The following is a 20,589-nucleotide window of genomic DNA, read 5'->3' on the forward strand; positions in this document are numbered from 1 at the left end:
TTTCTGTTTGTTACTGGTCATCATGACTCGCCGTTGTTATTCATGTCCTTGTTGTATTATATGTTTCCTGTAACAGAATTGTGTTATTTCATGTAGATCCTTTCTTTCCTTCATTTATATTATGATGCATGAACAAGTTAATAGGTTAACTGGGAATCTGGTAGAGGTGTTTAAGTGGCACAGGTGATATAACAAGGCGAGCTAAGTAAAATTCTCATGGTCAGAATCAGAATAGGACAAGAAATAATGGGTTCAAACTTAATAGAATAAAAAAATAGTATTGGTTTTCAAATAGAAAGACAGATGAATGGAATGGGCTCAGTTATTAAATTGTTAGTGCCGAGTCATTAAGGAGCTTCATAAAAAGATTAGATACATTTTAAGGATGAAGATGAAAAGTGGAAATAGGTATACTTACGTTTAATACAGGGACTGCAACTCGTAGGTTTGACAGATTCTTACAAATTCCCTTATTTTCTAATGTTCTTATGTAAGTGAGGTGCCTGATTTCGTCATTCACGTTATGATGAAAAAGAGATTAATATATATAACGTTTTTATTACTGTATTAATGTATTAAGACTGTGGCAAAACAATACACATGTATGCATCCAGTTTTGTGACTGGAAATAGTTGGGCTTGACCCTGATGAATGAAATGGGTGTGAAGGGATAACGAGCCTGGAATGTTCATAACAAAGGAGAAAAAAAACAATTTAGTGCATATATAATAATTTATAGTTTGAAAAATATTATTTAATAAATAGGTGATATAAAAACATTTAAAAAGAATACCATGTAACATAAAATATCGACATAAACATGTGGAGTGGCAGCGCGCCGTCGACCTTTTTCTTGTTTTGACCGCCGGCCTGAGCGGGGCGGCGTGACAGTATTCCTGCCTCCAGCCCTAGTTGAAGGCCTGCAGCTGCCCATCCTTTGCTTTTTTCGTCCCTTGCATTCCTACACATACAAGTAAGTCCTTCCCGGGTCGTGAAGGTTGTGGCGAAGGGCGCAAAACAGGAGCCAGACGGGGTGGTATCTGTGGCTAGTGCTGTCACTGTTGTGAAGGCCGAGGCGAGGCAGTGGGGGATTCCCTTGTCATTTAGAACAGGCCTGGCAACCCAGTGACAGTCACGTGGTTATAATTTGAAACACCTCCCAATAAGTTTTGCGTTGATTACCCTTTCTCGTAATTACATTTTTTTTTTTTCAATTGTTCAGTTTTGCCTATCCCGCGTATTGTTTCAGTAAACAGCATCCTAGAGATTGTGAATCTATACCTATTTCATATAAAAAAATATATTGTTCAAATTTGTGGTTTCATATGATATTTAGGCGTGTCATCTGTTTCTCAGTGCACAACAAGCACAGCATGACTGGGGACCCGCTGGACAAGCAGAATTTCACGAGTAAGAAAGCAGATGCATTCTGGAGTGGCGCTTTACGTCATGCTAAATAACATATTAATTGCATGATAGTTGCTTAGCAGCATGATTATGAGAGACATTTCAAAACTAAATCAAACACCACGTTTGACCTTTGAACCAGGGTGGCCTAGAAGCCGCCTTAGAGGTGCTGACAGCAGTCTGTCCATTTCTTGGCTGCGTCTCAGTCTTATTTATGTAACAGTAAAAGCCATTTTAAGTGAAATTTTACTTTGTTTTTGTTTCCTGGGATTTTATATTTTAACCTCTTAAGCTGAGGCACCTCCCTCAAAATTGCATTAACCACAAGAGGGCATGTCTCAACTCACCTATGGCTGCTGAGAGACAGACAGTGTAAGCACAGTCGAGATGAAACTTTGAAGAGTAATAGATGAATCTGTTACAGATACTAGTGAGTTGTTGGCAGAAGTAGATTGATCAGAATTTAATGATACTGTTGTTTCACTGAACTCCATCTTGACTGGCAAATCCAACACAAAAGGTCATTGAGTATGGTTACATTGATGTGTGACACAAATATACCAAATCTCCAAAATTTAGTGTTATTTTCTGATGGCTGATGCATGTTTCAAAATTTTCTAAGTAGTGATGTAAGACATGGGGATGGCCACACCTGTGTGGTGTGTATTGTCTAACTGTAGCAACACCAGAAAATTTGTATTATGAGGTATAGTCACAGTTTAGTAGCAGCTGCTGTGTGTTACACATTTTCTGTATTACTGAAAGTTAACATATTGGTTTTAATCAATAATTGCTTCTGGTTACTGCTCCTTTTTTTGCTGACAAAGTACTGTCTTGGTAAGCTATATTTTACAGATACTAAACTCTCACTTACTTATTTCCTTGCATGTGCAGTTCTTGTCATTCCTTGTTGAACTGAGTTGTCATATTTATGTTTGGTATCCAGGGAACAAAGCTTCTTGTGAGGGAGCTAGTCATGGTGAAGTTTGACGTAATTTGAAAATAAATACCTTAGCTGTTTGCTTGTTAGAAGATTGTTATATGGCTGTTAGGGGACTTAGCATGGCAGTTGCAGAATATTTTATAGCAAAGTTCAGGTGAGATGTCAAGAGTTGCAGAGGAGGCTGTCAAAAACCAAGGCCATATATTAAAAAAGAAAAGAAAAAAAAGTTATGTTGCTTAGAAATGGTTATCATATCAATTCAAATACTTGAAAATTTATCAAATTAAAATGGTGCCATCTTGAAGACAAAAGATATGGTTAACAAAATGTTATTGTATATTTATGTTCTTGTTTTTGGTTGTTTTAGTTGTTACAATAATTAAATACATCACAATTTGTTTTATGCTGTTGTGATCTGTTAGCTGAGAATGTTAAAACAGGACCTTTTTGTGGTCAAAGCTGACAAGAAAAGGGAGATTACTGAGTAAAAAACACTAGGTAATTTGACTGGAATTTTGTTGCTCATCAAAATTTTAGATTTAATGAACTTAATATCATATACAAAAGGAGAATACATTTGAGGTATCATATTTAAAAGGAGAATACATTTGCAGGCTTAGAAACCTAATCAATACTTCATAGTTAAATATTCTTAATTTGTCACAAGAAGCTCCATTTAGCTTATTGTGTCTTGTTTTAAGCTTTGTAGTTTTATTTACCTTGGACTGAAGCTTGTATCATTGGATTTTTGTGCTCATAAAAAGAAAATAGTTCCTAATTTACTCATCTCATACCATTGGTTCTTGTATATTGGATGCTTACATAACGGGAACTCCTGTATTCTTACCATACTCTCTTTCCTCTCCTCCAGGCAAGATGAAGAGCTGGGAGGTTCGCGAGGCCTTCCTGGACTACTTCCGTAAGGAGCGTGCTCACACCTACTATCACAGCTCCTCAACGGTGCCCCATGAGGACCCCACGTTGCTCTTCGCTAATGCGGGCATGAACCAGTTCAAGGCCATCTTTGTGGGATCAGTGGAACCTAGCAGTCCCTTAGCAGGCCTGGTGCGAGTGGTCAACTCCCAGAAGTGTATTCGAGCTGGTGGGAAGCACAATGACCTGGACGATGTGGGTAAGGACGTCTACCACCACACATTCTTTGAGATGTTGGGCAACTGGTCCTTTGGGGACTACTTCAAGAAGGAGGTGTGTACTTGGGCCTGGGAGTTGCTGGTGGATCGATTCCATCTCCCAAAGGACCGGCTGTATGTAACTTACTTTGGTGGCAGCCCTGACCAGGGCCTGGAGCCCGATCTGGAGTGCCGTCAGATCTGGCTTGATCTCGGCATTGCAGCAGAGCGTATCCTACCTGGCAGTATGAAAGATAATTTCTGGGAAATGGGGGAAACAGGGCCTTGTGGGCCGTGCTCTGAGATCCACTTTGATCGCATAGGTGGCCGTGATGCTGCTCACCTGGTTAATGAGGATGACCCAGATGTACTGGAGATCTGGAACCTGGTTTTCATGCAGTACAATCGTGAGACTGACGGCACCCTGCGCAGCTTGCCTAGGAAGCACATTGACTGTGGGATGGGGCTGGAACGACTTGTGTCAATATTACAGGGCAAGACTTCCAACTATGACACTGACCTCTTCACACCCATCTTTGCAGCCATCCAGGAATTGGCTGGCTGTGAGCCATATAAAGGGAGAGTGGGTGATGCAGACACTAATGGTGTGGACATGGCATACCGTGTGGTGGCTGACCACTTGCGCACCCTGACAGTTGCCCTGAGTGATGGTGGGATGCCGGACAATACGGGGCGTGGGTACGTACTGCGGCGGATCCTGCGTCGTGCCGTACGTTATGCTACAGAGAAATTGGGTATGCGGCCAGGCGTGCTGAGCACCTTGATTGATGTGGTGGTGGCGCTGCTTGGGAAGGCTTTCCCTGAGGTGACTCGTGACCCTCAGGCACTGAAAGATGTGATTGATGAAGAGGAGAGGCAGTTTCTGCGGACACTGGTGCGAGGCCAGAGGGTACTAGAACGTGCTGTGAAGCACTTAGGGAATGCAGGTGGCAGTAGCGTGGTACCAGGTGAGGTTGTGTGGCGCCTGTATGACACTTATGGCTTCCCTCCTGATTTGACACGTCTCATGGCTGAGGAGCGAGGCTTAGGTGTGGATGAAACAGCCTTTGAGGAGTGCCGGCAGGCAGCTCAGGAACGTTCCCGTGGGGGTCAGGCAGGCCAGGATGATGTTTGTCGCCTCAACGTGCACGCCATTGATGAGCTGCAGGGCCGTGGCATTGCCTTCACTGATGACGCCCCTAAATACAAATACAAAGCCGGCCCTGTCCAAGAAGCAGAGTACTTCTTTGATCCATGCAAGGGCCGCGTGGTGGCCATCCGATTTGAGGGCCGATTTGTGGATGCTGCAACCTCAGGACAGCGCTGTGGCATTGTACTGGATCGAACCAACTTTTATGCTGAGAGTGGTGGGCAAGAACATGATGAAGGCTTCATGACAAAGGTAGATGACCCTGAGACAGAGTTTAAGGTGGAGGATGTGGAGGCCCGTGGCGGCTACGTGTGTCACCTAGGCATGGTTGAAGGTAACTTGAAGGTGGGTGACGAGATGACCTTGTCCCTTGATACTCACCGCCGCCGACACCTTATGAACAACCACACAGGGACCCATATCCTAAACTATGCCTTACGGCAAGTGCTCACCGCTGAAGCAGACCAGCGAGGCTCCTTGGTGGCTCCAGATCGCTTGCGCTTTGACTTCACAAGTCGTGGTGCGTTGACCTGTGAGGAAGTGCGCTGTGTGGAGGAAGTGGCCCGTGCCATGATAGAGAAGAACCAGCCTGTGTTTGCCAAGACAGCCCCACTTGCTGTGGCAAAAAGCATTCAGGGTCTGCGTGCTGTGTTTGGGGAAGTGTACCCTGATCCAGTGCGGGTGGTATCCGTGGGCGTATCCGTGGAGCAACTGGAGGCTGACCCTCACGGACCTGCCGGAGCTTCCACTAGCGTAGAGTTCTGTGGTGGCACACATTTATTGCAGGCAGGCCATGCAGGGGATCTGCTCATTGTGAGTGAGGAAGCAATTGCCAAGGGCATTCGACGGGTGGTGGCTGTGACTGGCCCCGAGGCTGTCCGTGCTCTTGCCCGTGCTGCACTCCTGCAGGAAGAGATTAGCAGCCTGAAGGTGCGGGTGGAGGCAGAGCGACCGCCGCTGCGTGAGGTGGTGCGGCAGGTGACTGCATTGCTGGACCAGGTCAACACTGCCCAGATCCAACACTGGCGGCGAGAGGAGCTGCGCCGCCAGCTGGAACTCATCAAGCGGGTCGAAGCGGATGCTGAGCGAGCCCGCAAGGCTGCCATCTCAAAGCAGGCTGTGCAGGCCACCCGTGAACTGCTGGCCTCCAACCCTGATGTGGCATACATAGTGGTAGAGTTGCCGGCATTTGCTCAGAATAAGGTGCTGAATGATGCTCTGAAAGAGTTGCGTGGTGGTCCTCCGGCTCTTTTCCTCAGTGCTGACCCTGATGCTGGCAAGATTCTGGCCATGGCAGCAGTTTCCTCGAAGGATGTGGCCCGTGGCTTGAAGGCTAATGAATGGGTGAAGCATTTGGAGCCTTTGCTGTCTGGCCGTGGTGGAGGAAAGCCAGAGTCTGCACAGGTGAGTGGCTCAAAGGTAGCTGCTATGCCTGAGGCGCTGAAGATGGCACACAGCTTTGCTCAAGAGAAGCTGGGCTGTGCTCCAGTCACATTAGAGCTACCTGCTGCAGCCCTGGAGAAGGCTGCCAATGCTGCCAATGCTGCCCCACGTCAAAAGCCCGAAGGCTATGAAGATGCATTCCGACCTACTACAAGTGTGCCTCTGCTCTATGGGGCATCGAGCAGTGTGCTGTCCCTGCCAGCAGTGATAGCAGCTCAGTTTGCTGACATCAAGTTAAAGATGGTGGACAAATTCCAGATGGGTGTCAGCAATACCAAGCCACAGTACATAGACCTGTTTGGGCGAGAAACTGTGCCTAGCCTGCTGCTGCCTGAGGGCTCCACCATCACGGGTAGTATGGGTGCTACCTGGTTCTTGGCTTCTGATGCCATGCGGGGCCACGACCCCATAGGCCAGGCACAGGTCCTGGCCTGGATGACCACGGCAGAGTCCCATCTTTTGCCACTGGTTGCTGCTGCCCTGGGGAAGCAGGGTGGGGCCAAAGGTGCACAGAAAAGTCTGGACCAGGAGCTGCGGCACATGGAGGCTTATCTGCTGCACCACACTTACCTGGCTGGAGAGCGGCTTAGTCTGGCTGATGTGTACGTGTTCTCCGTCCTGGCACCTGCTGTCAAGGGTGGCCTGGTGGCCGGGGGTCGTGATGGTCTGCCTGCTGTGATGCGCTGGTACAAGACTATATTAAATCAACCCAAGTTATATGATCTCCCTGTTGTGCAGGCAGCTGGCCCCCCTAAGCCTGCATACTAAATGCCCATCTGGAGTAGGCTGCCATGTCCTGGGAATTGAACTGAGGCTTTATTGGGATTATTATTATTATTGTTATTATTACTATTATTATTATTATTATTATTATTATTATTATTATTATTATTATTATTATTATTATTATTATTATTATTAAGATCATCATCATCATCATTGTGAACTGCTCAGGCATCTTAATTTTTGTTATGGGTGATGTGGCTGCATTTCTACTCAGATGTTGACCTAAACTTTAATCCTGTAACATCATCTTCCTGGGGGAAGAAGAGGTCATGAGGGTGTTATTTTGTATTGCTATTAAAGGGTGGCTACCTTACTGTGTGTTACTTCCCTGAGATGCTAATGGTAGAACAGTAACAAATCATTAATTTGCAAGATTACTTTCCACTGGTGCAGAGAGGCTGTTGTACATATCTCCAGAGAGAGGAGCCAGTGTCATCCCAGTGAGATGTGGATTAGTTGAGTTGTGTGCCTGGCCTGCTGCCTCAATCCTCAAAACACAGCATCAGCAGTGATTCTAGGCAGATTATGCATTAGTCAACTGGTATTTAGCTGCAGCCCAGGTATGTTACATATGAAACTTAATTTCTTATTTTATAATGCTCTCTGAGACCACAAGTTTATTATCCTGAAGTAACATTCTTTCTGTAATGTCTATTGCAGAGAACTAGCATTCAAGTAGTGAATTAATACTGGCCTTATAACTAGTACTACTGTAGTGTAGGATGTTTATTTCTTACCTGGTGTTTCCCAGTGTTTTATTTATGCTTACTGGATTTAAGCATATTTTGTCCCAAGCTTTCAGTTGAGTAAATTTGAATTTCCAGATGGACAGTTCTTGGGTCATGGGCCATGTGAGTGTTTCTTGATTTCAAGAGAATGTTACCAGTTGAGGCAGAAGGACAGTTGGACAGACAGGACTACAGGGCACCTGACTGTACTGTGACACCATCCACTGCTGCTTAGTAGTGGCAGTGTCAGGTGAGACTTTATCTTGGGGTAGTGGATAGTATTAAAGGCATTTATTGTTTCCATCTTTTTTAATTGGGTGTTTTGTATTGGTACTGTTAAATGGTTCAATGGTGGTAGTGTCTTACTTTAATGCAGGAAGTCCTGGGTCTGAAACTGACTTTGTAGTTGAGATTGGTCTTGGGTGGCTGCCAACTTCTATGCTCACTAAACCTTAAATGGCTACTGGTAACCAATCATCACATTGCCTATGCTCCTTTGAGTATGGTGCACTTTAACCTTTAAAATTCTGAGTTAATGGGTAGTATTCAGTATCGATTACTTTCTCAGTGCTTTACTCGTTCTTGCTTTTAGTTTCCTGTACAAGTAACCTCTAAATAGCCTTGTCCTTACCTCATGGTATATGAAAGTGAAAGCTCTTCAGGTCAGGTATTTTGTTTTGATGGCATTTATTTTTTCCCCACTGCTTTTACCAATGAAATATTTCCCCACATATTCTCATTTTAGCTGTGTTTCACTGAACTTCACTTGTTTTCTAGTATAGTCATCCTGATTTGCATGAAAGTAGCTCAGATATATTACTTTTGAAGTACCTGTTTTTAATAATTGCCTCTGGAATCTCTTGATTACTGGAAAAATTTTGATTTTTTAGTGAATAATTTGTATAACTACTACTCTGATTCATTGAGATATATGGCAGTAGTGTCTTCACTCTTACATTTACACATTAGCTTGACATGAGTAATAGGAATTATGTAGATGAGTCACTTACATGTAACTGTTGGTCATCAGTCATCTCATAAACTTGCATTTTTCAGATGACGTGTTACCTTTGCTGGTGACGGCTCCTGTAGCACTGGCACACAATGATGGAAGCACTGGGTCATCAGCTACTTATATTCCAGGTCTTAAGATTACAGATGTGTTGGATGGTACTGTGCAAGTTATACATGAAGGTAATAAGGATCTCAAGCTTCATATTCTTTGGCAATGAGTTTGATGTAATGACTAGAGTGGGATTAAGCAGTAGGCTGAGACTGCTCAGATGATTCATGGTATTGAGAGGAATATTCAATCCAAGTTGTATAGAGACAGAGATCCAAGCCTGGTGCTAAATGTAGCTTTTCAGCCTATTCTCAACTGTCAGTACCTGTTACCAATCAACAAAATATTTAAAATATCCAGATTTTGATGGATTGTTGGAATTGAAGTTCTTCTACCTAAGTGTGGAATTATAGATCTTTTGAAAACTGTGGATGTAATTTAAATACTATGCAGTCTATTTTCATACATTTCATGTTAATGTACAATACAATGGAAAATAGGTGAAATGTAGTGTTCTGATTCATGGAAAGGAGTAACTGATCTATTTCTCTTCAGATTGTGTGAATGCAGTCAACACAAACACTGCAAGGGAAGAAGTCTTAATTTCTGAGGAAAATTATGCAGCCTATCAGCAGTTGGTTGTGATGGTAATATCAGTCAGTTTCCAGAATAAAACTAGATCTTGCACTGCTGTTTTTAAGCCTTGTCACCAACTGGATGGCAGCTGTTTCCCATTTACCCTAGAAAGTGGTTTCCACAAGTTTTGCTTCTCTTCTCTTAGCTAATTCTTAAAATTAAGTAGGGCAGCGGAGACAGTATCACTTCATTGGTGTTTATATGGATGGTGTTGCAGGGGAGGTGAATGTGAGAATGATAGGTAGTGATGGTAAATTTAAGTTAGAATCAGTTCCTTTACTGATGACTCCCTCATTGAAAAGATGTAGACAGCTGGTAAAGGATCTTAGAATCAGTTCCTTTACTGATGACTCCTTCATTGAAAAGATGTAGACAGCTGGTAAAGGACCTTAGAATCATTTCCTTTACTGATGACTCCTTCATGGAAAAGATGTAGACAGCTGGTAAAGGAGTGTGTGAAGGGAAGAAATTTAATAAGAGACCAAGAGCAAAGTAATGAAGGTATGGCTGCCTCAATCAACAGTGAGCTTGATCACTGGAAGTATACAACATAACACACAAGCACTTTATTAGTGTGAAAATAGTTTGTTGTGGAGTAAAGCGCAATCTTGATAATCCAGAACCTACTTATGTTATTTGAATTAGATAAACTACACTAAAACAATTGTGTATTTATTTACAAAAATATACAATATATATATTCTTCTTAAATAACACAATGAACTACCACCATCCAAACACTGAGACCCAGCTTAAAATGTCCCTGCTAGGCTTAACTGAGCTAATGATACATGTACAGAAGAAAATTGAGATTTATCAGGCTGATGTAATCATCAATGCTTATTTAATGTATAACAAATGATACCCATCTGGTAAGTAATGATGCTTGAAGTGTGGTCACAAATAGATAGCCATGACATGCTCAAAATTGCACTGCTGCTAAACAGACTAATGGAATATGTGTACAGCTCCAAAGGCCTTCAAATTATCAGTGTTCAGATCTTGCCTATCAGCATTTGCAGATAGCTGTTACTTATCCAGAGGAAAAGTGCCTATTTACATGGCATGAACCAGCCAGCCATTCCTGCTACTAAGAGGAGAGAGAGAGTGAGTGACACTTTAGCAAAAATATAAAATTGCATTGTGATGTCCCTACAGCTTGAATGTTCACCTAAGACCCTACAGCTTTATCATTCACCTAAGACCTACAGGAAAATCTATCCTGTTCTCTGGAACAAATAATAATGATTCCAGTTAAAAATCTATCCTGTTCTCTGGAATAAATAATTTAATATTGATTCACTTAGATATCTAAGATATACATTTTAAGTGAGATCTGTATCAAAATGAATGCAACATTTGCAGTGGAAATCAATAGAGCTTTAAAACATTAAATGGTTCCCCACATTCGGTTAGCATCTGAGAGAGAAGAAAGTGACCACAATTTTACTGTTCTAATTTTTCTCCCTAGGCACCTATCCCTTCATATATGATGGATTAGAGGTATTTTATCATATCATTATTTTAAGGAGTAGCAACAGACTACAGGGATGGGCCAAGTTTCATGCTTCATTGATTCTGCATAAAAGTGAGGAATAAGAAAAGGGTGTTTGGTTTCTGGCTTGTCAAAAATTCACAGCATCATTTGGTGTTTCATCAAAATGGCATGTGGGTAACTTTAGAGGTTGTTATGAGACTCAGATTTATGAACAGAGATGCTGCAAAGTATGAAAATATTAACAAGATCTGAACACTTGGAAATCTCAAATCATTGGTAATGTTGATCAATGCCACTGATCAAAGCACACAAACTTGTAAATATGTAAACAAAACAAATGTAGTTTTAAAAAATATTTTGTTCCTGTGAAGTGAACATTCCTTGACTCCTCTTGACAACAACTAAGCAGCATGCAACTGTGGCACATATGTAACCTAATAAGTTATCCTGATATTTTATAATCTAGCTAACATTTTAAGATCAATAATGGAAATCACAACAGTGCAACTGTATCTATGTGGGAGAACAAAAGTGTCATGCAGAATTCAACACAAAGGAACATGTATAAATACCATAGCACAAAACTTTAACAGTTCTAACCTGTCTCAAAACTCAAGATCAATAAATCCAGTGGAATTATAAATACCTTTAGGAATGCTAGAGGAGCAAGCCTATCAGGGACATTTATGGCTTTATCATACACCTCCAAAACCAATGTAAGGATATGACTAGAACAGACTGAAAATGATATGAAAATTAAAAAACTAGTCCTCATTCATTTTCAGATGAAGTGCAGAAGCTTAAACTTAAAATTACAAAAAAGCCTTTATCAAATTGAACTTTCATAATTTATATACATGTTTAAGCCAAAAGTTTAATGCAAAAACATCTTTGAATAATCTGCCTTGAACTGAGGGAAATATCTGTGAATGAGAACCAGGTAATGGTGTAATGAAGACTATGGATATGGAGGCAGTGCATACTAAGCTGGGTCTCTCCACTCCAAACCTTTAGGGCCAGGCTGGGGCGCTGCTCTCCCAAGATGAGATGCGGCGACCAGGCAGCTGGAAGTTAAAAGAACTTATCCAATAAAATGCTCAGGAGTGATCATGGTTGGATGGCAGCATACTTGTCAAGACAAATGGCCCCTCGTACTAAATAACAGAGTTGGCACGCTATACATTACAGTCCCTCTAGTGTTTCTTCTACAAATGACAGACCTTGTGATATTTTGTGCAGTCAACAGGTCTGGGGATGGCCCTCACCTTGGGTCCATACTGCATCTTGTTTGCATCAGTGGATATATTACTAACATTATGTACTATGTACAACTTTCATGTTTTCTGCTTATGTAATGCAATCACAAAATATTGATATTCACATCAAAAGAAGAAAGTATCTTAAAAAATATACCCAAATGCAGTAAAATATCTCCACTCCACAAAAACTTCTGCAAAGTTCAAAATTTTTTCTTGGAAGAGATTTGCTCCAAAATAGCACTCCCACACCAGGTAACTCACTCCCCATCAGACATCTTTCTATTAGTCTCTAGTCTCTATCACAAACCCTAGAGAATATTGCTTCATCTGATGCTTACCATGGTGGGGACTGGAGGGGGCAGAGGCTGGCACGGTGAGGCTGGGGCCCCCTGTCCCAGTGAGGGGATCAGGGGTGCACCCTGCCCACCTGCCGTGATGACCTTGAGCCACCCGCAGACGCCAGCTGTGGGGGAAAAAGAGAGAAGCGTAACACAAGTATAACACAAGGCTAGATATAACAGCAGTGTCTCATCAAATACAACCCTCCTTTCCTATCTACTTTACAAATCTACCCCATTCCTAAACAAACATTACATCAGCTTTCCACTCAACTGTCTCACAGTACAACACCTTTAAGAAGCACTCTTCTTGCTTGACAGAATAACATTAATTTTATCAACAAGGACTTTATCAAGAATTTGCTTTGTTTTGGCATATTCAAAGCAAAACGAACACTCGTATGACCAGTTTTATCTTTCTAACAAAACAATCTCTACCACCAGGCATTTTTCACACAGGAATGTGTCTGTCACATTTACTCCTCTGTTCCTTGTCACTTCACCATGCAAGGGTTGCCCCTCTTCAAATATTCATGCATATGTTCAAGGTATCACAAAATTTCTGTACAAAATTAACCTCAATAAAAAAAATAAAAAAAATTACATATGTACAAACTAAATTCTGGCTTACAAATTATATTTACAAATTGTATTTTGTAAAGACTTGTCTGTACAACAAAAATATAACACTTTAATTTCTCAGACAGGCAGCCCGTGCCACCATTCACAGATACAAGCCGCACGCACCGAACACCGATTTTTACCGCAGTTTCTTGCTAGCTTTCTTGGCACACAGTGAGCAAATCTCAAGGGAGGCCTCGTTTCCATCCACATGGAGGCACACCCCGCCAGGGAGGTCCTCCCCCTGCTCCTCCTGCACGGGCACGGCATCACTGAGGGAGACGCGCACCGGACTCACCTTGTCTAATATGTGTGAGAGGCGCGACTGATTCCTGAGGATGTTGGTGAGGTGCTTCACTTCCCGCTGCAGCTCGGCCATGCCCTCCCGCAACTCCCGGTTCTCTCCAAGCAGTCTGTCCCGCTCCCGATCCCCTTCCTGCACCAGCTTCTCCAGCTCCGCCATTCGTGCCTTCTTCAGCTCCCTATTCCGCCTGGCATTGATGGCATTGAGGCGGCACCGCTCCATGTCTGGGTCCTCCTGGGGGTCCAGCTCGTATGCCTTGCGCTTGGCAAACCTATCTGACCCCGCCCCGCTGCCCCCTCCACCTCGCAGGGACCGGAATGGGGTGTTGCTGCTGACGGTACTGCTGGTGCTGGAGGAACTGCTGCACCTTCGCCGCCTTGCCCCGCCCCGACTCGGCAGGGACCGCAATGTGGTGGCAGTGGTGGTGGTGATGGCGTCAGGCGTAGGGCTTGCCTGAGGGGGTGAAGACTCTTGAGAGAGGGACGCCTCAGGGGCAGACATGGTGGGAGTGGTTGCCTCTGGCTTTTCCTCCTCCTGCAGTGACAGGTGGCGGGTAGGAGCGGTGGGGGGCAGGGGTGTAGGTCCCGGTATCCTCACCAAGTACCGGGAGGACTTCTCAAGCATCACGGGCGCCACCATCCTGCCGGTGCGCACCACCACACGCACGGGGCTACGAGGGCTGGTGCTGGGTGTCTTGGAGCTAGGGCCTGTGAGGGGCTGGGGGCTGGCGGGGGAAGAAACCTGGGGTGTGACCAGCTGCAGTGGGCTTGAGGGGGCGGGGGATGGCGAGCGCGGAGGAGAGGCCGCTGGGGCTGCACCGGGGGCTGCTGGCTGGCCGGCTGGAAGGGAAACTTGCATGAGAGTCTCGGGGTGTGGAAGGGCAGGCGGCGGGGGCTGCAGGGCGTCCTCGTCCAGCAGGGGGAGGAAAGGGTCCCCCAGCAGGGCCTCCGACAGTACGTCATCCGAGACACACTGGCTCGGCAGGCCGCCCCCAACACCCTCGTCATCGCCTCGCCATTCAAAATAATCACGCGGGGCCACCTTACCGAGGGCACCGGTGCTCACCTCCTCTACCTCCCACAGCAGATCGAAGTAAGATCGGGACGCCATGTTGCCCTTGAGTCACGACTTACTAACAATTGTCACCATTTACCTTCTGACCAGCTTTCCTTCACTCCCCGTGCAGCAGTAAACAGTCGCAATAATCAGCTTCACTTACATGTGCCAATTTGCGAAGAGATTGACCTCCAGGACGTGAAAAAAAAACACTAAAATATATGGAGCTCCGACAGCGATCCTTTCCCTGTGATGGCAGGAGAAGGTCTGGCCGACGACGTCACGCTGGTGGTGGAAAACGATTGGCTAGCGCTGCCACTCGCCCGCCGCTCTGGCTTTTGATTGGCTTGAGATGACGTCATGATGTTGGACGACTCCAAAACGACTGAGAGAGATTAAGTATAAAGGTAGGATCTTTATTTTCATTATTCACAATAAGAAAAAGTCACCGTAAAGAAATGATGAAAATAGATTTTAATAAAGGTGAATGAAGATTTAATTATAACGCCATGCTTTATAATTAGTCTCTCTCAAACGTTTTGGTGTCGTCCACTGCACCATAGTGACGTCATCCACTACCACTACCGAGATAATCAAAATCAATAATTCAAACTATCTTTATGAGTTTAATATAATCTTTAATAAATATTTACATCATATAAGACCATCACGCCTGTCAGCCTGCAGCACCAGGGGTGGGTGAGGTGTTCCTGGGCGTGGGCGTGGCGGCTGCATAAATACAGGTAACAAAAAAGAAATGTTAATGGACACGTAAACAAAGGAGAGTATATAAAATAATTAAAGAAAACAAGGAATGTTACCTCTCAAAAATCATTTGCACCATCTGAATGATTGATACGAGTTATCACTTTATAAGAGGAAAATACAGAATACATAAAGGAAAGATGGACGAAAATGTACGTTATGCAAAAAAAAAAAAAAAAAAAAAAGAAAAAAAGAAAAAAAAAAAAAAAAAAAAAAAAAAAATATATATATATATATATATATATATATATATATATATATATATATATATATATATATATATATATATATATATATATATATATATATATATATATATATATATATATATATATATATATATATATATTATAAAATAGACGAGATTCTAAGGAGACCACAAATAAATATATAATTCATACAACTAGGAGGCACTCAGCGTTGTAGCCACCATCACTGTATGATTTGAAATGTGTTGAAATTATCCGCAGACTTAATGAATGCGGCAAACGTTCCCCATAGATTCATGCGGCGGGTAAGCTTGAAACAAATCCGGGTCCGCATATGAAACCAGATCCGCTTCATTATTTAAAAAAAAAAACAAAAAAAAACTGGCATTTCCACTAATTTCACAGGAATACGGTGGTAACTTTTAAGAATATTTTGCGAACAGACACTCAGACACACAGAAAGACGAACAGACAGACATCAGTAAATACATAACTTCCTGTAACTTAATCAGCAGAGGAACTAAGAACTGACCACAACCTTGCTTTATTGGAAGAATATAACACGTGGAATGCAGAATATATAAAATGTTACTGGCTACATCTGATATCTGAATTACCAAAGACATTGTATACGTGACTAAGAATTAATAGTGGAGTGTGGGATATAATGATTCAAAGCAATCTACAAAGAAAACGGGAAGTCACGTATAATATCAGACATAAATATGAAACTCCTGAAAATGCTGCAAAACTGACACCACTAAAAAAGAAAAGAAAAAAAAAAAAAAAAAAAAAAAGAAAACACATGAAAGAAACAAATTTACACGAGAAAGAGACAAACGGTGCCTAACGAAACCTGACAAAGGAGGCAGATGGACAACACAAATTAAAGGCAACACTGCACACAACAAAACGTGGATAAAATAAGGCAAGACAATAAAGGCAAGGCAAGAATTTTTTTGTGTCTCACCGTTTTCAAAAGCCACACAGATAATTAGTCAGGTTCTCATGGATGTCATTAACGGTGCAGAATTCCTGTTCAATGATCACTAGAATCATGGAAGCACTTGAAAACCCAAATTACATTCACTAGAGCCGGTAAAAAAAAAAAGGAGAGAAAGAAAAAAAAAATCAAAATAAGACGCTTATAGGTTTGTAAATACGAAATCAGAATCGTACAAAGCTCTGTAGGGGACTGAGAGATGCACTGAAATACACAGTTAAAGAAATAATCATAAAAAAAAGTTAAATACTGGAAGAAATAAATGCACTAGTGTAGTACAAAATACAACTCGAAGCCTAGTGATGTACTCCCTTACACTGGAGCAGCTAAGAGCAAAATTCAGTAGCCTACAACAAAGAGGATTACAAATGAAAAGTGACGAGAGAATAGCCAGTAGAAAATAACGTAGCTTATTTCTACATCAAAAGGGAAGCAACTAAAAGCAGAATTCAGTAGCCTACAACAAAGAGGATTACAAATGAAAAGTGACGAGAGAATAGCCAGTAGAAAATAACGTGAGGTCCATTTCTACATCAACAGGGAACTGACAAACATGCTGTACAAAGTCAGATCAAACTGCATGTCCTTCCACGACGGAAATAGAACACACACCATTAAGGATATGTCATGTATAGTGTATTGAGCACGAAGGAAGTGGAGGAGCCTGCAGCACGCCTGGAACATCTCGAGGACAAACAAGAGATAGGACCCGCATTTTCAAACGATTTGTTCCCTCATCACAAATGTTTTTGGAAGGGTACGGAAGTTCAGGCTCTCAGAGGTGTTTGTCCCGCTGTTGATGCAGAAACTTGTTAAACGATCAATAGAATCAGAAAAAAAAAAAAAAAACTTGATCTCAACAACGTCAATTACAGCTTGTAAAAAGTAATTAAAGTAATAGGCCAAAACGTTTAAGAGGACGGTCCCCGAAACACAACCGTATACAAAGAAATACATTAGAGAAAAAGGATAGTGACTCAAGAAAACTTATATCTTCTCTGACGATATTTTAAGAATGAAGTTGTGTGGAAAATGAGGAGCAGTGAATTGAGAAGATATACAGATATACACCAGAGAAATAGGGCGATAACTAGAGAGAAATATATCTTATCTGTCAATAGCAAGGAACTCAAGAACGAATCTTTAATAATGGGGAAAATAGGGAGCAAAACATTAAAAATAAATAGCTTCGCCATCTTGAGAAAATGAAATGCGACGATAACTAAACAAAACGATATACGAGTATTTACTGACAACAGTACGAAATCCAGGAATGAAATTATACGTGAAAATAAGTAATAAATTAGATATACGTAATCTAGATAACCTAAGCACAAGAGTAAGCTTGCGTGGTGCCGATACAGAGGCCACCCGACTGAGCATCACCCGATTTGGTATTACTGAGCAGCACACAAATACTGGTAAGCAAACACTGCAGTTACGCATACTGAACTTGTCACGCTAAGGCGTGACAAGTTCAGTATATTCATATATTTCTTGAAGGCTCCCCTCAAAGAAGACGAAAGCATAAATTACGCTCTTGTACTTCCTCACTTAGAAAACGGAGGCGCTGTTCGGTGACTGAAGGAAAGTTAAGAGTGCTAGTGAGCTTTGTCCAACAATCTGATCTTAGCAAGCAAGTCACTGACGCAACACTGAATATAAAAGAGAAGAAAAGCTAACATTAAGGAAAATTTGAAACTAAACTGGTAAACTAACGTACAGAATCAAACTGATGAAAAAAAATAAAGATAATGAGAAAAAAATAAAGTAAATAAAAACGCTTAAAATGAAAAAAAAAAAAAAAACTAACACGAAAGAAAACTTGAAACTAAACTGACACACTAACATATACAATAAAACTGGCGGAGGAAAAAAAAAGAAAAGTAATAAAAGAAAAAAAAAAAAAAAAAAAAAAAAAACGCTAAATATGAAAAGCCAACATGAAAGAAAAAAAAAAAAATAAATACACTGCTAAAATGACATTAATATTAAAACAGGTGACCGTAAGAAAGAGTTATCAACACAAGGCACCATACAGTAGAAAAATAGACATCATCATATGCATAAGGACACACGACTCTATAAAAATGTACAAAATTCACACTTATCAACTGACTTATAAAACTAACACACGTGGATGGGCAGACGAAGATGAAAAGGAGGTAGCTACGAGACTGTAATAAGTACCACACCTCTCTCTACCCACTTTGTTCTCTCTGCCTTGTCATAGGGAGACAGTTTGCCGTGGTTTGGAAGGCACTCAGGATACCCACGTGACAGGAATATATATAAGCATCTACTATAAATGCAGTAATACTAATAGACTCTTTATATTATTGTATGTACAGTGTAACTCTCTCTCTCTCTCTCTCTCTCTCTCTCTCTCTCTCTTTGTTCGACACAACCTCTCACCTCATAAACATTCTCCTCTCTTCCCTGCCCACCGCCTTCTATTTCTAAGCGCGTGCTATATTTACAAAACCATCAACACCACCACCGCCATTTACGTAAGTCACCCCCCCCCCTCTCTCTCTCTCTCTCTCTCTCTCTCTCTCTCTCTCTCTCTCTCTCTCTCTCTCTCTCTCTCTCTCTCTCTCACGGTACTAGAATATCTCCTTGCGGAAATCAAATCCGTATTCATCACACTTATACCGCAGGGTTCGTCCAAGGGCAGGCGGGCCGCAGTAGAACACGGTAATCTTGCCCTTCTGCTGTTTGGCCAGTTGCATAAACACCTGCAGGGGGAATAGAGAGGGGCAGGGGTGAGTGTGCGTGAACGTGGGAAGGATAAGTCGGTAGGAATGAGTGAAAAAAGGTGAGGCATGTAAGGTGAAAAAAAAAAAAAAAAACGGGAAGAAGCGTGTATTTGTATTGAGTCAGGGAGTGGGAGAGGTGATGGGTGATGAGGGAGGAGGTTGAGGGGGCGAAGAGAGAAGAGACAGAAAGCGAATACTGATGAATGAAGGATAAATGTAGTTGGTATGGATAATGGCAGTATAAGAAGAAGACTGAACTTAAACCAACGACTCTAGTAAGCTTATGACAACACACACGCAGCTTACCTTGTCCCAGTTTGGTCTGCCTGCGTTGGTCCTTGTCTTGAGACCCGTGATGAGGTCCCGCTTCTCCTGCAGAGGAAGACAAGAGATTTAGAACCGTATTGAAGAACTCAGTCCCTGCAGAATCTTGTATTACTTGTATTTTAGGTAAATTTGTCACTTTTATCTAAGAGAGGGACTGGCCAAGGGTAACTAAACTATATAGAAAAAAAGGGTTATCTTTATCGTATCTCTTCTTCACTCTTTCTTCTCCCTCCTCCAAGTTGACACTTTATTTTTTATTCATTTATTTTTTTTACTTATTATCATCCTTATCTCTCTTCAGCGCCTCTTCTCTCTTTTCTTTGTTAATATTTTCTTTCCTGACCTTTCTTTCTATTTATCCTATATTCCTTTATTCTCTCTCCCCCCTCCTCTTTAGCATTTTCTTTCTTAACCTCCCTTTCTGCTTATTCTGCCTCCCTTCACACTCTCTTCTCCCTCGTTGAGATTTTCTTCCTTAGCTTCTCTTTATCGTGTTTCCCTTCACTCCCACCTCTTTCTTCCTCTTTATCATTTGATCTTTAGCTACTTCTTATCTCCCTCCAAATTATTCCTCTTTTTATTCCTTATTTTTCTTTTCTACTTATCCTTATTTTCCTTATCTACGAGTACCTTCACTACCTCCCTTTTCCCTTCTTTTCTTCATTATTTGCTTCTCTAACCCTCACTTTCTATTAATTTTCATTTTAATAACGTCCCTTCCTAATCCTTATCACTCACTGCCATAAAAATACACTAGAAAAACCCGTGTAACTTGAGCCTTTTGAAAGTAGCTGAGGTGAGGTTAGCTTCGGACAAGCCAACTACACTTCTGAAATGACCTGTTTATACCTTACTTGGTTAAGGGGTAATAAAATGTTTCAAATGCTTCAAATGTTTCAGATGTTTCCCTCTCCTTCCTCACCTTCTCATGCAGCAGGTCGAGGGCGAGTTGCAGACCCACGGCCTTCATGTCAGTCTTCTGCAGGGCCGAGGTGATGTACATGTGCATATCAAGGAACCTCTCCAGCACGCCGCCCTGCTCAGCCTGCTCGATCTCCAGCTGGGACAACAAGTTCACGAACCACTCGAAGGAACGCTGGTCACGGTTGATCCAGAAGAAGTCAACCTGAGGGAGAGGCAGGAGGAGGAGAGAGTGGTGAGTTT

The 20,589-nt window shown here is 42.2% G+C and overlaps 3 protein-coding genes and 1 long non-coding RNA gene across 6 annotated transcripts in view; 2 read left to right on the forward strand and 2 right to left on the reverse strand.

Annotated features, from left to right (window-relative positions):
* Positions 1-833: 833 nt before the first annotated feature.
* On the forward strand, positions 834-7,170 carry LOC135089686 (alanine--tRNA ligase, cytoplasmic-like). Of its 2 annotated transcripts, XM_063985602.1 has the most exons (3): positions 835-973; positions 1,357-1,410; positions 3,222-7,170. In XM_063985602.1, coding segments are annotated over exons 1-3 (3,675 nt in total). In that variant the 5' UTR covers positions 835-972; the 3' UTR covers positions 6,842-7,170. The 2 variants fall into 2 exon arrangements, with proteins under 2 accessions (XP_063841673.1, XP_063841672.1); XM_063985603.1 differs by lacking the exon at positions 1,357-1,410 and having other exon boundaries at positions 834-973.
* Positions 7,171-7,279: 109 nt separating this feature from the next.
* On the forward strand, positions 7,280-9,946 carry LOC135089688 (uncharacterized). The gene is made up of 4 exons (XR_010261580.1): positions 7,280-7,419; positions 7,684-7,837; positions 8,644-8,781; positions 9,206-9,946. It is a non-coding gene; the product is annotated as an uncharacterized LOC135089688 (long non-coding RNA).
* On the reverse strand, positions 9,946-14,665 carry LOC135089687 (uncharacterized). Its single transcript, XM_063985604.1, has 4 exons — positions 14,526-14,665; positions 13,301-14,145; positions 12,382-12,506; positions 9,946-11,848 (listed from the first exon to the last, which is right to left on the reverse strand). Exons 2-3 carry the CDS (start codon positions 13,943-13,945, stop codon positions 12,450-12,452), a joined length of 702 nt encoding a protein of 233 aa, XP_063841674.1. The 5' UTR covers positions 13,946-14,145; positions 14,526-14,665; the 3' UTR covers positions 9,946-11,848; positions 12,382-12,449.
* A 3,626-nt stretch (positions 14,666-18,291) lies between these two features.
* Positions 18,292-20,589, reverse strand: part of LOC135089689 (NADPH oxidase 5-like) — a 34,378-nt gene continuing 32,080 nt past the window's right edge. For both annotated transcript variants that reach the window (XM_063985606.1, XM_063985605.1), the window contains 3 exons: positions 20,348-20,551; positions 19,405-19,470; positions 18,292-19,077 (listed from right to left, as the gene is read on the reverse strand). In XM_063985606.1, coding sequence (XP_063841676.1) covers positions 18,946-19,077; positions 19,405-19,470; positions 20,348-20,551 — 402 coding nt within the window. In that variant the 3' untranslated portion in view covers positions 18,292-18,945. The remainder of the gene's footprint in view (positions 19,078-19,404; positions 19,471-20,347; positions 20,552-20,589) is intronic.

Source organism: Scylla paramamosain, chromosome 33, assembly GCF_035594125.1.
Source record: "Scylla paramamosain isolate STU-SP2022 chromosome 33, ASM3559412v1, whole genome shotgun sequence".
NCBI classification, from domain to species: Eukaryota; Metazoa; Arthropoda; class Malacostraca; order Decapoda; family Portunidae; genus Scylla; species Scylla paramamosain.

Coding starts and splice junctions, on each gene's coding strand:
- LOC135089686 (XM_063985602.1), top strand. Junction 1,411..3,221: donor GGACAAGCAGAATTTCACGA/GTAAGAAAGCAG, acceptor CCTCTCCTCCAG/GCAAGATGAAGAGCTGGGAG.
- LOC135089687 (XM_063985604.1), bottom strand. CDS start 13,945: ATGGTGGCGCCCGTGATGCTTGAGAAGTCCTCCCGGTACTTGGTGAGG. Junction 12,507..13,300: donor TCTCACACATATTAGACAAG/GTGAGTCCGGTG, acceptor TTTCCCCCACAG/CTGGCGTCTGCGGGTGGCTC.